Consider the following 18,729-nt stretch of genomic DNA (forward strand, 5'->3'; position numbering starts at 1 on the left):
GTAGAGAAAGTTTTACAAGAATTTACAATTGATCCGCGTAAATTGTTGTTTAAATAATAGTGTTTAGGAACAGACAATTTATCTTGCTTCACAAATCGAAGACTTATCCAGAAGGAAATAAATTTGTTAAATTTGCATCACGTTTTTGTAAAAATCATTAAAAAATTTTTAAATATTTAAATTATATTTAGTTTGCTTCATTTTTGTATGAAGTCATTGAGTTATAATTTTTGCTCCAAAAACGTTATTTTCAAAACTTTTCTTAGGAAACCGCTTCACCCTCTCCCCTCTCTGAAGACTCTCAATTTAGGTCTATATTTATTATTGCTTATCTAACCAATTTTTTTATTTCTCAAATCTGCCCTCCCCTAGTTTTGATCCTGCGGACGCCCATGACCGAATCTCAAACGAATAAATACGTCGTAGAACAAAAACAACAGACGCTGTCGAAAAAATCGCGTCGCTAAAGTATAATTGGACATGACACGTCGCCGGATTGTCAGACAACCTATGGACAAAACGTATTGTCGAGTGGAGGCCACGAGAAGAAACACTACGGAGCAGAGAACGTCCAACCAGATGGACTGACGATCTGAAGCATGTTATCGGTAACTGGATGCAAGCCGCACAAAACAGAAACAGATTGAGAGTGCTGAGGGAGACCTATGTCCAGTAGTGAACGCGTATAGGTTGATGATGATGATGTGGAAATCAAATAAAACGAACATTAAACTTTGTAGGTATTTATTATATCTTTACATCAATCTTAAATATATTTAATATTAGACATATATGTCATCTAAACATCTTAATAGTTTCTCATTCATTATTTACAACAATAAATGCGTTTTTTATTTCGAATGATAAAACCCATTACAATTACCACAGACTTGATTAAACTAGGGACGTCTTTACATTATTAGTAGTAGTTTGCAGTAGTACTTTGTATCCAAAAATGATTTTTCACCATATGAAAAGTAAAACGGGAAACTGGTCTTCTTTAATTTATCATAAAACTTCATAACAATTGTTTCGGCGACAAGGTAGTATGCATAAATGTTATTTTTTCTAAACTGGACATTGGCCACGTAACATGCCTGAACTAAGCCTACTTGAAAATTAATTCAGCCATCGTGAACGAGACATTCGGGTTCATAAAGCTCTAAATATCAATCAAAATCAAGTGAAGGATGCAGTAATTAAAGACTGAGAGAATATTCTTCAGAATATCACTGAAAACTTCCCCAGCTTAAGGATTTTCTTGATTTTATAGGTACCTTACAAATAAGTTAAACAATGCCGTGATGTCACAAAATGAACGTTTGAAATCCTGGATTTTAGTTTTCATTCATTTACTTAGTATTTTTACTAAAACTACTAATTTTTTGTGAAGTGAAGAGTGAAGACGTCCCTTGATATAATAAAAAAACGTTAGTGCCAAATGGTCTACGATATGCCACCTCAAAATCATAAATTTCTTTAACAGTCTCATATATTCAGACAAACTTTCATTTTTTTAATGAAAATATTTAATTTTTGGCGCTTTTGGTTCGAATGAAAAGACCGACAGCAGAAAATAGGATAATTTGGAAACTTCCAAAATTGTCCTATAAAGGATGAACCACTACTTCAGAAATTAAATTTGTTTCAAAAAACTATTTTTTTAACTACTACCTAGTTAACTTTTCGTCTGGCCACGGTACATATACATAATATCAAATTCAAAACTTACAGTAAGAGGTTTGGATCTTTACTAGAGCATCATTAATACCTGAGAGAAGTGTTTTATTGACTATAATAAAGCATTCGATAAAGTGCGATATGAACAATTAATAAATGTACTGAAATTAAAGAAGAGAGACTACAATGACCTTAGAATCATATCGAATTTATACTATAAGCAGTGAGCAAAAGTATGTGTTAACGAAGGGGGTGTGGGGTGAACAGGGATGCTTAATGTCGACAATTCTTTTTAATGTCTACTCGGAAGAGATCTTGAAAAAAGCTCTTCACTGTCAAACAGCTGGAATAAAGGTGAACGGAGTTCCCATTAACAATATTAGATATGCGGATGACACAGTTATCTTAGCCGAAAATATTAAGGATCTTCAGAGACTGGTGACCAGAATAGCGGAGTTTGGACAAGAATACGGTCTAGCAACGAACGTCAAGAATAGAAAATTTATGAGAATATCGAAATCTCAAAAAAATAACGAAAATCTCTTCATAAACGGAACCAATGTCGAACGAGTAGACCAATATGCATATCTTGGAACAATGATTAACTCCACAGGTTATTATTTCCTAGAAATCAAAATCAGGACCCTGATTCTAATTCATTTCGAGGTCGCTATTTAATTTCGACGCCGCCATGATGGTCGCAATTTATAGCGATTCTTATTCATTTTGATATTAGTTACAACTGGGGATATTAACGTTATCATTTTGACACTGCTCAGAATTTGGGTTGGTCCTCCTGTTTATTGGATTTATTGGCTATGCAACCACCGCAACATTTGTTGATAATTTTGGGAAAAGTTATTTACCAGCTATTTTATTGCTAAAATCGAATCTTAAGATTGCATATATTAGTAATATGGGGTATGACAAGTCTGCAGAAAGTGTGTTATTTTATTTATAAACAAATTAGCACTCCTAAATCTTTTTTTTAATTAGTGCTCTGTAACTCCTAAGAATTTTCCTTGAAACCAAAAACACTCAAATAAAAATTCACCGTAATTTAGTTCTGCACAAAGTTTTTTTTTCCGATTTCCTTCAACAAAAATTATACTCGGAAAATCAGAGCTTTCCTAAAAAAATCTACAATTCTCAATTAAAATTTTAGGAAAGCAATTATTTGTCAATAATTAAATAAATTGATGAGATGAAAGATTTTTTATAGTAGATTATATTATATCAGGAGGCCGGCGACAATCTAACCAATAGTTTAGCAATAATTAAAATCTTAATTAAAAAATTTCGGTCGAAATAATAACCAGAAAGATTATTCTACACCAGAATAACTATGATTTTCGTAGAAAAAATCACTATACCTATTCAACGTACTTTACAAAATTGAAATTGGACTATTTGAGCGGTCTCAGGAATGTTACAAAGAAACAATTTTTTGGCTTATAAACAAATAGAACCCCTCAGAAAATATTAGATTAAATTAAATTAAGTTAACGCTGTTTAAAAGGGCACGGCTTCTGTGCCCTTTTCGAAGAAAAAAAAATTGAATTGTGAAGAGTGGTTCCAGGTATAACCGGTCAAATTTGACCGGCATTTGCGACAGAGTTATAAACAACAGGATTTCAATCTTTGGACCATTACCTTTTTATTCCGGTCCTCTTTGTACATACAAATTTTCATATCTTCAAGACACTCATACCAAAAAAGATTTATGTCACCAAGTTATTTAATTATTGATAAATAATTACTTCCCTAAAATTTGAGTTGAAAATTAAAGATTTTGTTTGAAAAAAATATCTATGTGCAGAATTAAATTACAGTGAATTTTTATGTGAGTGTTTTTGGTTTAACGTTAAAATCTTCCGAGTCAGAGCAATAACTGAAAAAAAGATTTCGGAGCGCTAATTTGTTTATAAACCAAATAGCACACTTTCTGAGGACTTTCTAGCTATATTGTATATAGCTGTTTTATGGAATGGAAGCTTGGATCGTGAATGGCCCTTCGCTGAAAAAATTTGAATCATTCAATCTGTGGGTATATAGGTAGAAGTATTCTGAAAATATCGTGAACAGGACAGGTAACCAACAAAGAGTTGTATTCGAGAAATCTCGAATACAATCAAAGAAATTGGATCTCGGGAATCTTACACGTGGAGAGAGATATAACTTGCTACAACTGATTATGCAGGGAGATCCAAGTAAAGAGAAGCATATGGAGACGTAGAATATTTCTGTGCAACCTGAGAGAATGGTACGAATGTACATCAAATGAACTTTTCAAAGCAACCGTCTCTAAATAGCTAAGATGATTGCTGACCCCCGTCGGTTAGATGGCACTTGAAAAAGAAGATAAATGCAAAAATGCATCATCCTAATCGCCCGTCGGGTCAGTAGCCACATATTTTATAATTTCGATTACAAGGCACGTAGCTACTGCTAAAACAGACGTTATGTTATATACTGTATGATGAGTGCACTGATAAAGATCCACGACAAAAACTGTAAACTTTTCTTCCACTACATCGTAGGTCGATTAGCAAACTGACATAAAATATGTCTGTTGACTCACTGTATGACTAGAAGTATCCCATATGGCACTATTACTACCTAGATTATCAGCCACCCTAGGAGTTTTCTCGTGAAAACATCCACCTAAAGTAGAAGCCACAGTTAGAATACAGTGTTGGTCTTACTATGCGCCGCGATGCCGCTCATGTCGGCACAGTGGTAGGTGCGTAGTAGTTTGGCGATAGAATGAGAAATCACCGGTCCTAATGAAAAACCGGCAACGTGGTTGGCCGTTCTCCCGTAAGAAATACATTGCTCTATGCTGCCTACACTGCATTCTAACTGTGGCTTTTAGTATAGTATTTTTAACCAATAGTTACTGATGACTGATAATCTGTGTACAAAATTTACGTGTTAAGACGAGGAATGCGTAACAAAAACTTACCGGTGCTACTACAGTATGCGGTCTACCCGTGCATATCTGTTATAGTGTGCAGAATAAGCCAATCATGTGGCTTATGCCCAACTAAAATAGTAAATTGATATGACAAAGTATTAATGTGTACAATTAAAATATTAATTCTTCAATTTATGCGTTTTGTTCACTTTGTAGAGATTTTTTTGCCGGCACTGTAATATAATACAGAGTTACACTCTCGGTAATCTCGAGAATCACTCGGTAGACCGCAAGCTATAGCAGAAACTTAAGTAGCACCACAAAAACTTACCAAACACTCAAGTATTGCTTCGTAAATGGATATAAAGGTGAAACTTATCAAAAGTCTTACGATATAATTAGTCCATGATAAGCAATTGATTGACAATTTGGAAGACAAAACTCAAAACAAAACAAAACATGTAAAGTAAGTAATAAATAAAGGAAAAAAATATATTTTTTATTTGAAAGAGGTAATTTAAGTAGGAAATTAAATAATACTCCAAATATAAGTATATCACAACGTCGTTACAACAGAGAAACATCTGGAGAATATTTTTTTGTGAATATCTAGTAAAAGTTGTAAGGATAGCGCCTCTGGCTCGCACATCCGAGTCGCCAGTGTTGCGTATATACGCGCTCCCACTAACTACCACTTCCATTCGACGCGCGCTGGTAATAAATTACCGGAACGATATAAAAGGAGCTTCGCCACAACAGAAGGAGAGTTCAGCTAAAGTGGATTGTGGCTAAGCTGTTTTTATATCATTGCCGGTGAACCATCCCTTAACACTTGTCGATGGTAGTGGGAAGTAAGGTGGGAGTGCGTGCGTACGAATCGGTGACACGTAAGATGCGTGATCCAGCAGCACTACTGTTACAACGTTAAGAAGTAAAGACTTGACACTACAAATGTATTGAAATAATACATCGTTTCCAGAAATTTTTAAAGCTTTTCTTCTTTCTTTTTATATTATAATCTACACCATCCTATCCTCTCAATATCATTACACCACTTTTGAGTACCAATTTATTGTTGATTATATTTTTATGGCCCTGTGTAGATGTTACTGTTTGATGCCATTTTATAATTTCAATACGTAGAGAAAAAAATATCCCCAGGTGTTTCTGAATATAATCTAGTATACACCCTATCCCCTCAACCAACTTTAGATTGCACATCCACCTAAAATATACATGGAAGTCTTGAATCCAACCTCAAACGCTTTTTTCAAAACATTGTTAAGACATATAAACAATAATTTGACTGGTCAACCAACACGGAGACTCATATTTATTGCACAATACGAGTATTTGTTATTGTGCAATATAGTGAATATAATACTGCACAATAAAAGTTACTGGGCAACATAGTGATAAAGATTTCGCACACAATAAATTACTATGTTATACAGTGCTTAATTTCATTACTAATATACTAAGAATAATATAGATCAATATATTAATAAGATTAACCATCTATCGACGTTAGGACAATGTATATACCTTTAATGATCCTTTCAAACACAAAAAACATATTAATGTTACATAATAACAACTATTATGTGATATATTGGTGATATACTGCAAAACATCAGTTACTGTATAATATAGTGAAGATAATATTGCACAATGTCCAAAATTGTGCAATAATTTTTTAAGATAAATAGCCTATCATTAATACAATTTATGTGTGATACACTGATGCTAATATTGCAAAATTTCAATTTTTCTGCAATAAAATGATAATTATAACGCCCAGTATCAATTAATAGGTAATTTAGTAATAATAATATTGACAAATGTCAATATTATACATTACAATTGATATCATGCTGCATTATGTGGCACATTGTGCCATATATTGATTAAATTTACAGTCTAAGCGCAGCAGAACATTATCTATGTCCTTTACAGACCTTTCAAACACAGAAATATGTTAAAATTGCATGTTAACAATTTTTTATGTGGTATATTGAGTCCAATATTACAAAACATCCATTGCTCTGCAATGAATGTTAGTTATAATACACAATATGAATTAATATGCAAAGTAGTGATGATAATATTGCAAATTCCAAATATTAAACAATAAATTGAGACAGTATTGCACAAAATCAAAAATTGTGCAAAATATTCATTACATTTACTCTCTAACATCAGAAATTTGTCGTCTATATCCTTTCTGAACATTCCAAACACAAAACTATGTTAAAATTGAACATTAAGGCCATCGGTACATAATTCGCAAATATTTTACGGCTATCCCCACTTTTTCTGTCTTTACCCGGCAAATTACGTGTAGTAAAATTCTCACTGGTATGGATATGTAAACTTTACTTGACAATGTCATCATTAACTTTAAAGATGGCTTTTGAATGTTCTTGGATAACTGTTACTTGTATAATTAATTGCCTTAATTATTAATTCAGTTAATTAATATGATAATTTTTTTCACTAACTATGTATTCAGTGATTGTAATAATTTATCTACTGTGTACAACAAAAACTAATAATCAATCGAGAAAAGAGGAAAAGTGATAAAGTGATTTTTTAATAATATATTGTTACTATGAAACGCTTACAATTTTGATCATCTTTAACAACAAAATACTTGGATCACTGAATATATCCTGGTGTATTCACTGCTTTGGATCTTCCATAAATAATAAACAATAAATAACTTTTTATTAGGTTCACGTCTTAAATCAATTTATCAAACACACTATCAATATTACTTAATCAACAACTCAAAATATTCCCGATGCCATGTCAAATATTTAAAATTGTCACTGATTGTCACTGTCTGACTGACAACATGCTGACAATATTCTATTCGACTGAGTGCGTTGTATGACAAAGATAGATTTGGAAAATATTACCACGGACATTGTGTTCATTTTTTTCGAATCCTGAAAAAAACATTAAATATTTTTGAAAAATTTAAACGCAGAATGAAAGACTAAATTATTATTACCGAGGGCCGAAGAAAGCCCCTTAAAATAAATAAAAAGTTTATATTGAATGAGATATTTGATATTAAAAATCACACTAAAGTTTCTCTTAGTTTTTCATCCCTGTAACTTATTAAAATAAACATTATAGAAGTTCTCAGGGACTTTCAGCCCTCGCTAATAACGTAATCTTTCATTCTGCGTTTAAATTTTTCAAAAATACTTATTAGTTTTCTCAGGATTCGAAAAAAATGAATCCCATTTGAATAGCATTGGAGCAGAAACTACGTGCCCATCCCCTTAACAAAATTATTGTTTGTGTAGTATATTTATTCTAATATTGCAAAATATCGATTAATGTCCAACAAAGTTAGTTATTTTGCACAATATCAATTACTATGCAATATTGTGAGAAGATTATTGCCCAATTTCAGCTCAATCTCGATTATTAGTCAATATTTCATCAATACATTGCATAGTATCAAAAACTATGCAACATCATAATAAAAGTGACCTCCTATGGATAGTAGAACAATGTCTATATCATAATATGCTTTCCAAAAGCAAAAAAAAACATTAATATTGCGTAAATTTAAAGTACCATTCTGCAAATATTTTTTTCGTAAAAAAAGCGTTTCAAGATTGGATCCAAGACTTCAAAATAAAAATAATATCTTATTACCTTTAAACAAATACCGTAAACAGTACTTTCCCGTAAAAAAATGCAAGCAAAGTTACAGAACACACGTTTCTAGTTAACTCTACAGTATAAACAAAACATTTTGACCTAAACTAAAATAATGAGCAACATTAGTGAACATCAACAATGAAGATATACTTAAAATTATAGGCCTGTATCCCGCGTACCAAAAAAAAGTTTGTTAATAGCAAGCTGCTTCCAAAATTTGAAGTCTCCCCAACAATTAAAACTTCCCCTGTTCCAGTGTTCCCATACATCCAAGTTTGTCCGACTAGACATCGTTAAACTATTAACAAATTTTCAGTTTGCTATTAATCAACTTTTTTTTGGTACACGGAATCCGGGCCTATTACTAATCTATAGTCTGTACATTCGAATAGATAGACAGAGGAACTATGTTTTGGAAAATAAAAGCGTAAAATTCAACCTGACAAAATAAAGTACCCTGATTTTTTGTATTCTACGTCTTCTTTTACATTTATTAGAGCATTTTTCTGAAGCTCTTTCTTAATTCCCCCGCAAATATGGGCAGGGAAAGATTCTCAGTCTTTACTGTCCGATAAAGCAAAGTCTTCACCAGATGGCGTAACTCTGTTTTCAGTACGTGTAAGTGTTGAAGAAAATCCATTCGAAATATGGAAGCTAGCATGTTGTAGCATGAACGAATTATTGAATCACATAGGGAACTCTGACTGAGAAAGGTAAAAAATATTTTAGGCGCTGGATCCAATAAATGCCGTAGGTTGCATACAGAGTCACGCTGTAGGTCGCGTCTGTATGCTTAATACAATAAATAATAGTTTCGGTCTGTTATCGTACTGATATCGTACCTCGCTGCAAAAAATAGGAACACATGCAATGTAGATGACAAATGGATGTAGATAGAAAAGGCCCTTATGACAGCTGGTGAAGGCTCCTTAGCTCCAAGCAAAATTAAGAAAAAGGAATGGAGGACAAACGAAATTTTGTACCTCGTGGAGGAAAGGCGAAGAAATAAAACCAACAAGACAAAATACAAAGAAGTGAACCGTGAGATTAAGAGAAAAATTAGAGAAGCCAAAGAGAAGTGGGTTCTGGAAAACTGCAAGGAAATATAAGAATATGAAAGAAAGTACGATAGCTTTAACATGCATAAAAAAATCAAGGAAATAACAGGTAAAAAGTGAAACAAGCATCCATCGTGTAAAAGACAAAAAAGGTAAAATAATTAAAGATTTAAATGAAAAACTGGCAAGATGGATAGAATACATTGGAGAACTTTTTGCAGACGAAAGACCAGAAATAGCAGTGCTATAGCAGATAGAATATGCTATAAGGAACACTAAAGGGGGTAAAGCTGCAGGACCAGATGAAATTCCTGTAGAATTGTTGAAACTTATAGACGACGACACACTTGAAATAGTGGTGAACCTCTTTAACACCATTTATAGGACAGGCATCATACCAAAGAAATGGCTCTCCTCTACTTTTGCCAGAATCCCGAAGACGAATAACGCCAGAGAGTGTTCAGACCACAGAACTATAGCATTGATGAGCCACACACTAAAAATATTTTTAAAAATAATTCACAAAAGACTATTTAATAAATTAGAAGAGGACATAAGCGCCACACAGTTTGGATTCAGAAGTGGACTGGGAACACGGGAAGCTTTATTTGGTCTGAGTGTGTTAATGCAAAGATGTTTGGATGTAAACCAACACCTCTACGTAGGTTTCATAGATTTTGAGAAGGCCTTCGATAAAGTCAGACACCAAAAGCTGTATGAAATCCTAAGAAGCAAAAACATCGACAGTCGCGACATTAACATCATATCCAGGTTGTACTGGGGGCAAACAGCAAAAATCAAGGTTGATAATGAGTTAACCGAAGAAATTGAGATTCGTCGAGGTGTGCGTCAGGGTTGTGTGCTTTCTCCAGTACTATTCAATATATATATATAGCGAAACAATATGTCAGGAAGCGCTCCTAGAGCAAAACATTGGTATAAACATTAACGGAGAGTTAATTAACAATATACGATACGCTGATGACACGCTAATAGTAACAGATAACCTAGCAAATTTACAGTATTTGATGGAAAACATAAACACTGATACCAATAAGTATGGTCTAAAACTGAACATCAAAAAGACTAAATTCATGATTGCAACAAAGAAGCTATACACCAATGTGAATTTAACCATACATACTTAGCCAGTTGAAAGAGTTACGTCCTACAAATATTTAGAGGTTTGCTTCACTGATACTAATGACCAGACAAGAGAAATTAAGAGGCGAATAGAGATAGCGAGACAATCGTTTGTCAAAATGAAAAAGTTCCTATGCAACCGGGAAATAAATATAAACTTAAGAACGAGAATGTTAAGGTGCTATGTTTTCTCCGTTCTGCTGTACGGCATGGAAACTTGGACACTGAAAAATATAAACATCAAAAACATTGAGGCATTCGAGATGTGGTGTTACAGGAGAATGTGGAAAATACCATGGACAGAAAGAGTAACAAATCAAGATGTTTTGCTGAAGATGGGGAAGGAATGCGAAGTCATAAAAACCATACAAACGAAAAAACTGGAATATCTAGGCCACATAATGAGGAGAAAAGTACTCTCTGCTAAGACTCATAATCCAAGGAAAAATCTCGGGAAAGAGAAATGTGGGACGTAGGAGGATTTCCTGGTTGCGAAATTTAAGGGAGTGGTATGGGTGCAGTTCAATACAGTTGTTCAGAGCTGCAGCCAACAAAGTTACGATTGCTGTGATGGTAGCCAACCTCCGATAGGAGACGGTACTGCAAGAAGATCGTACTGCGAACGTAGCATCAAACTGCTGTACACGGCTTCACACGCGGTGATCACCTATAAACGCCGCACGTTGCCTACACTGTCACGCAGTAGATGCGTATGTATGCTTTATACAATAAATAATGGATACGGTCTCTATTGGATATAGAACGCAGTCTCTATCTGCTATGAGGGACTTCAAATGTTGGAAGCAGCGTCTTTAGTTATTTTCGAGCAATGCAACGTACGGCTGGTACAGGTTTATACCTAGCGAAACGAGTAAAACAAGTAGTAAAAAAGAACAAAACGAGTTGCTTATTAACAACTTGAAATATCTCACTTCACTGATAACGAAAACGATCAGAATGTTGTTGTCGGCGATCGACAAACGCTGTACCCAACCTACGGCATTTATTGGTGACCACAGCTGACTCTGGACGCGAACTACGGTGTTTATTAATAATCATGGCCTATGCTTTGTATTGACTACGTGAAGCTGCCGGTGACTGACAAGGGCTGTATACAACGTCTGACTTGACGCTGTACGTAACCTACAGCATTTATTAGAGCCTTAAGAATTTTCATATCCAGTATTTTGAATTCGTCCTTTAACGCCTTAAAAAAAGTAATATTAAACAAGACTTTAGGTATTTCTTCAAGTAAGTGAGTTAAACCTAAACAGAGCTTTCTGCTTCTTTCAAAAATCGCAAGATCACTGGTATTAAGTCTACATATATAAATCGAGACGGGATTTGTACGAAGGTTATTCGTATAAAAAGGTGCCCTATTCCGCCGAGCTAGAAGAAATCTGGTATTGTCCTTTTCATGATCATTTTTCAGTGCGTAACAAATGATAGGAAAAAGGGTAAGTCCGTGATAATACACATTTATGACATTTATTCTAACATGACATTTTAGTTAAATCTGACAGTTGTCACATTTTATTTTTAATTTGGAATAAAAACAAATCAAATGCGTTTCTTGCATTTATAAAATGGTATTTTCTTTGATTTGTATAGTCTTATAAATTATACAGATTATATTTGTAATATTATCATCTAATTTAAAAAAAAATATTTTTTTATTATGGCGCCATCTATCGACAACTAGAATAATCACCGAACTAGAATAATTACCAAAGTAATCAACGACGTGCCTTTTTTTCTGTCATATACAATTTAATACGTTAGAAAGAAATCGAAAAACTGTGACGCACTGAAAGATGATCATGAGAAATAGAATAACACTGCCTTACACATCAACTCTCCCTCTCTCTTACCAACCAGTTTCGCCTCGCCGCCTTGGTCAGTGTCGGCCTAGCAGCCTTGGAAGATGCAGGTGCCGGTCACTGTTAACGCCAATGTGAAATTTCATGCTGTGATACGTTTTTTAAATACAAAATGGATTTCACCTATTGGCATTATTTAATCGAAGTTTATGGGTAAAAGTGCATACCTGTTCAACTTGTTCGCAAATGGTGAAAAAATCAGTGAAGGCCGAACGAAAATTCACAATGATGATAGGCCTTCAGGTCTTCAAATTCATCGTGAATTTCCGTTCGGCCTTTACTTAATTATCCACCCAATTTGCTAACATTTTGATCAGATATGCACTATTAGCTATTAACTGAGATGAATGTCAATAGGTAAAATTTATTTTGTATTTAAAAAACGTACCACAGCATGAATTTCACATTGGCGTTAACAGTGACCGGCACCTCCATCTTCCAAGGCTGCTAGGCCGACACTGAGCAATACAGCGAGGCGAAAGTGGTGGGGTAAGAGAGAGGGAGAGTTGATGTGTAAGGCAGTGTTGCCAGATTTCTCTTTCTCAGCGACATAAGGAACTTTTTTAAGAATGACTCTCGTAATTGTAAGCATTTTTGTAAAGTTGTGAAGGGGAACATGTTTATAACACAGCGAAGTAAAAGGCAACATCTATAAAAACATTAATCTAAGGTCCCTCTGGATTTTGTATCTACAGTTACAGGTGTAGCGATATAATAGTCATATATATCTAACTAATTCGTGTTTTGATCCAGTTCTTTACTTACAAAATGCAACAACTATCTTTAGTGCAGCTGCGGACATCAATTGTTCTTTAAGAAGTTTCTGTATCTACGGTACGGTTACAAAATTCTTTTCGGAGTAAATGTGGCCATCAAAAGGATCAACAGTTTCCAAGATGGAAGATGCCAATGAAATTGAAACGCCGTCCACAAACAAGCACCCTCAGCAAAAGTGGAACAATATTTTACTGTAAAGAGGGTAATTTTAAGACTTACAGTACCTCCAGTATAATAAAATACAATAACTAAGGAGAGAAGAAAACTTGAGTGTAAAGCAAAAATTGGTTAGTTTGAAAGTAAACCGTTGCTCAAGTGTGTTTGAAACCAAAAATGCATTGGATTGACAGTAAACATCCTACAGAATGATCATTCTCTTCGATGAGTACCTCACATATACTGAGATACAAAAGAACAGCTCAGGAGATGAGAAAACTTTGATGTTAAAAGTAAACTTTTGGTCACAGTGTGTCTGGAACCGAAAACACATTGGATTATCTTTGACCATCCTCCCGTTGCGTTGGTCCTAAGTCTTCCATGAGTATTCCCCATATAACTTAATACAAAAGAACAACTAAGGAGAGAAGCAATGAGGAACAACTAGAATGGTAATGTAAAACTCATAAGCTTGGAAGAAACTTTTGGCTACAGTGTCTTTGGATTGTAAAGTCGCTGTTTGCGTCAATTATCGGTTCAAAGGACGGAGTAATCCCCTAAAGAGCTGCCAGCAAACTAAGAGATCTACCTGCTTTATGGAATGATCTTTTGTTTATTTAAATACACATTTCCATCAATAGTACCCCACTGAGCTGAATATTAATGTCTCTCTTAGTTTGTTGGCAGCAATATACAACAAGTGTTGCTACTGCATTACAATATCGACCAATACCGAAAAGACACTGGATTACCGTTGAACATCCTCCATATAGTCCAGACTTTTCACTAGTTGATTATAATATTTTGATGAATTTTAATTTAATTCACATAGAACAGCAATTATTTGTGTGCAGTTTAAGGTGCATATGTTTCTACAAATGCATTGAGCTTTTTAGAATTTTCCGCAACAATAGATTTATTTATATTGTTATTTGGATAATTTAAACAATTTGGCAACACTGCACTACCGCGCCATGAAATTAAACAGCTGATCGATGACATACACTCATTTTTTGTAGTAAAACTCGTATAGCTATCGATATACGGCGAGCTTTTTGTTAAAGTAAAGAACTGAATCTAGATCTTCGAGATCAATAAATAAAATTAGAAATATTCCAACAAAAAATAAATAATGTAGAAATTCATAAACTAATTCATATAAACTAACACATTAAATGGCACAAATAAATAAATACATATTTAAAATTTAATAAAATTACAATCTCTGTCATTTACGTTTCTAAAATCGGTCCAGGCGTTCAATCTAAACCGCTTTTAGTTGACGTCAGAGCACACATCACTAATTCAAAGGTCCTGTACTAATATATTCCGCGATTCTAGACTTTCCTTCAGCATGTGGAAGAGCTGGAGCTGCTGTTCCGGCTTCAGGTACAACACCTGCGTGAGCAACTTCTGCGGACTGTCTCTTTGAATGAAACTGCTGATGTACACGTTGACGAACGTGGCCATTAGGAACTGACAATCGAACCGGTCCATTATACCACCGTGACCAGGTATGACGTCACCGAAGTCCTGAAGAAAAAATCAATTAGGTTTTAATCCACCCTATTTGCCAGATTTAGCTCTATGTGACTTCGTTACCAAATCTTAATATATATCAACAGGGAAGTAAATAAAACCGCTAGCAACGTTCCAGTCAGGTTTAAACTTCTCCGGAGGGCTTTGAAGCACTCTATAAAAGTCCTGAAACGTTACATGATGTTCAAAGGTCGACAAAATCTTCCAAGCCACTGAAAAGTTCTTTAGAATCATTTCAATCATTCCAGAAATGCTTCAGAGTAGCATGTACCCACTCACGCTGAGACACATCTGCATTCGATAGAGCCCAACATCAACTTAACGAAATCGTGAGGTGGTGCAATAAATGGAGAGTTACTCTCAACACTACCAAAACTCAATTCATTTGTTTCAGACGTCCTAACAGCATCCGACATGAAGATGCAAGGAACCAGATAGTACTACTCGGAGAAAGGCTCGAATTCGGATCCTTGGTGTCTTTTCGGGAGTTCATTTTATAGCCCAATAAATGACCGTTTTGGAGTGTAATTTTCAGGGGCAACTCCGAATTGCATGAAAATTTGGATTTAGGTTCTACTTACCCTCCACTTCAAAGTTGAATTTGTCCCATTGGTTGCTTTTACTTGGAAGGTTACAGTCACCCCTTCTCAGGGGATGAAAACGCGTGTTTAAAATAAGCCCGGAAATGGATAAATTGACAGATTATAAGCAACTTTAGTTTTATAAAGTTTTTTACGTAAGTCAATACTTTTCGCGTTATTCGCATTTGAAAATGTTGATTTTTCGACAAAAAAACTACGTTTTCAGACCGTTTTTCGCAAATAACTCAAAAAGTAAATATTTTATCGAAAAAAATATTCTAAGTAAAAGTGTAGCTTATAAAAAAAAAACAAAAAAAATGGTGTATCAGTAAAGTATATAAATTGAGAAAAAGCAAAGTTGTAGCTCATGAAAAATACGTTCTTATTCATCTAATTCCACATCGAATAAGTCAACGCGAAATCACCGAAAAATTAAGCACTTTTTGGGAAAAGCTTATTAACATTTTTAAAGTACCTAAAAAAAGATTTATATTTGTTTTTTACAAAAGTTTCTAGCACCAAAAATAAACGAGTTACACTGAAAAAAAAAGTTGGCCCCTTTTTTTGGTAAAAAAAAGTGTGAAAACCTCCCTCTATTTAGCACCCTAAATAAAATTAATCGTTACCGCTTTACCATTTATTTTAACTGTATGTATATAGGGTGAGGCAGATAACTGGCCTATTAGAAATATCTCGAGAACTAAAGGCAACAGAATCATGAAAATTGGAATAAAGGGGTTTTGAGGGATGATCTACTAAATGAAAATATTTTCATCTCTTTGCAACTTCCGGTTATACCGGAAGTTGCTTATAACTTGGTTTTTTAAATGGGACATCCTGTATATTTTTACATTTTTGGATTCTCCTCAATATCTTCTTTCTTAAAATATGAGATTTTGTAAAATTATACAGGGTATTTTAAAAGATATTTACGTTTTTTTATTAATTTCGTAGCAACATTCACACCCTGTAGAATTGTAATAGTTTGACATTAAAAACTCTGCTTACGTTCATGTGATTTTTAATATAGTCTATTATTGTTAAGAATCATTAGTATAGCTAATTTTGAAATATTAGTATACAGGGTTGGTCGAAACTCGGAATGAATATTTCTTAAATAGTTTTCTTAAATAGAACACCCTGTATTTTAGTATTGTAATGAAATGATATTTCATAGTACTATTTTATTTTATAAGTATTCCCTATACCTAACTGCTTTAATTTGTGAGTTATTGGTGATTCAAGCTAAACATTAATTGCAACAAAAAATACGTAAAATTTTATTAGGTTGGCCATGAAAATATTCAATCACAAACAATTTTTCAGAAATAAATACATATTAATCCAGACCGATCCTTAAAATTACCAATAATGGTTTAGCTATCAAAATAGCTACGTAGTTAAGATTGTTTTTGAGACTAACAATTAAGCACAAATTAAAGCAGTTAGGTATAGGGAATGCTTAAGAAATAAAAAAGTACCATAAAATATCATTTCATTACAATACTAAAATACAGGGTGTTCCATTTAAGAAAACTCAGAAAATACTCATTCCGAGTTTCGACCAACCCTGTATACTAAAATTAAAAATTTAGCTATACTAATGATTCTTAACAATAGTAGACTATATTAAAAATCATTTGAACGTAAGTAGAGTTTTAGTTGTCAAACTACTACAATTCTACAGGGTGTGAATATTGCTACGAAATTAATAAACAAACGTAATTATCTTTTAAAATACCCTGTATAACATTACAAATCCTCATATTTTAAGAAAGAAGACATCGAAGAGAATCCAAAAATGTAAAAATATACAGGGTGTCCCATTTAAAAAACGAAGTTATAAGCAACTTCCGGTATAACCGGAAGTTGCAAAGAGATGAAAATATTTTCATTTAATAGATCATCCTTCAAAACCCCTGTATTCTAATTTTCGTGATTCTGTTGCTTTTAGTTCTCGAGATATTTCTAATAGGTCAGTTATCTGCCTCACCCTGTATTGTTTATATGATCTGTAAGTTTGATTGGCTTGAAGTGCTTATTTTTGAAAAAAATTGATTTTATAATAAAACAAAATTTTCTAAAATTTTTTGAAAAATATCCTTTTTTCAAAATAACCTAAAAAGTGTTAGTGATAAGAAAAATCCTAAAGAGTAAAAAAATATAGGTTTTGTTATTTTATTATAAATATGCTAGTTTCATTTTGTTTTTCCGCAAGACAAAAATTGGTTAAGATATGGCTGTTCAAAATTTGCATACACTCCTGATTAGTGACCCGTTCAAGCATTTTTAACTATAACCCTTTCAAAAATAAGCACTTTAAACCGGTGAGACTGACAGATCATATCAAAAATAGATAAGTAAGTAAATTGTTTGTAAAGCGGTAGCGATTAATTTCATTTGAGGAGCTAAACACGGGGAGACTTGCATGATTTTTTTACAAAAAAAAAGAGGGCTAACTTTATTTTGAGCGTAAGTCGCTTATTTTTAATGCTAGAAACTTTTATGAACAATTCTAATAAAGCTTTTTATAAACACTTTAAAACAGTTTAAATAGGTTTTTCCCGAAAAGTGCTTAATTTTTCGGTGATTTCACCTTGAAATATTCGATTTGGAATTAGACGCACAAGAACGTATTTTTCATGAGCTACAACTTTGTTTTTACCCGATTGATAGACTTTACTGATGCACATTTTTTTTTTCAGTTTTTTATAAGCTACACTTTTGCTAAGGATATTTTTTTTGATCAAGTATTTACTTTTTGAGTTATTTGCGAAAAACCGTCCGAAAACATAGTTTTTTTGTCGAAAAATAAACATTTTCAATCGAAAATAACTCGAAAAGTATTGACTTACATAAAAAACTCTATAGAGCAAAAGTTGCTGAAAATCAGTCACTTTGTCCATTTCCGGTCTTATCTTGAATATATGTTTTTTCACCCCCGAGAAGTGGTGACTGTCACCCCCCAAGTAAAAGCAACCAATGGGACAAATTCAACTTTGAAGTGGAGGGTAAGTAGAACCTATATCCAAATTTTCATGCAATTCGGAGTTGCCCCTGAAAATTACACGGTATCGCCGTATTTCCCGTTCATTTACTGGGCTCTTAGTAGAACCCTCAACTTGTACATCGACATCAAAAACACACCCCTAGACTGGGTAAGAAAACGAGCAAATCTCCTGGGCGTATTATCTGGAAAATTTGAAACACTTCTACTAAAACTATCTTGCACACCTACAAAGCATTCATCAGGTCACTTGTCGAATACAAGGTGTGTCTCTACGCGTCACTAAACGTCAAAATCATTACATCTTCGC

At 33.7% G+C, this 18,729-nt stretch overlaps 1 protein-coding gene across 1 annotated transcript in view; it reads right to left on the minus strand.

Annotated features, from left to right (window-relative positions):
- Positions 1–727: 727 nt before the first annotated feature.
- LOC114337361 (phosphatidate cytidylyltransferase, photoreceptor-specific) overlaps positions 728–18,729 on the minus strand; it is a 59,691-nt gene continuing 41,689 nt past the window's right edge. Inside the window, exon 8 of the mRNA XM_028287775.2 lies at positions 728–14,825. Within this exon, the coding sequence (XP_028143576.2) occupies positions 14,598–14,825 (228 nt within the window). The 3' untranslated portion in view covers positions 728–14,597. The remainder of the gene's footprint in view (positions 14,826–18,729) is intronic.

Source organism: Diabrotica virgifera, chromosome 9, assembly GCF_917563875.1.
Source record: "Diabrotica virgifera virgifera chromosome 9, PGI_DIABVI_V3a".
Classification (NCBI taxonomy): Eukaryota; Metazoa; Arthropoda; class Insecta; order Coleoptera; family Chrysomelidae; genus Diabrotica; species Diabrotica virgifera.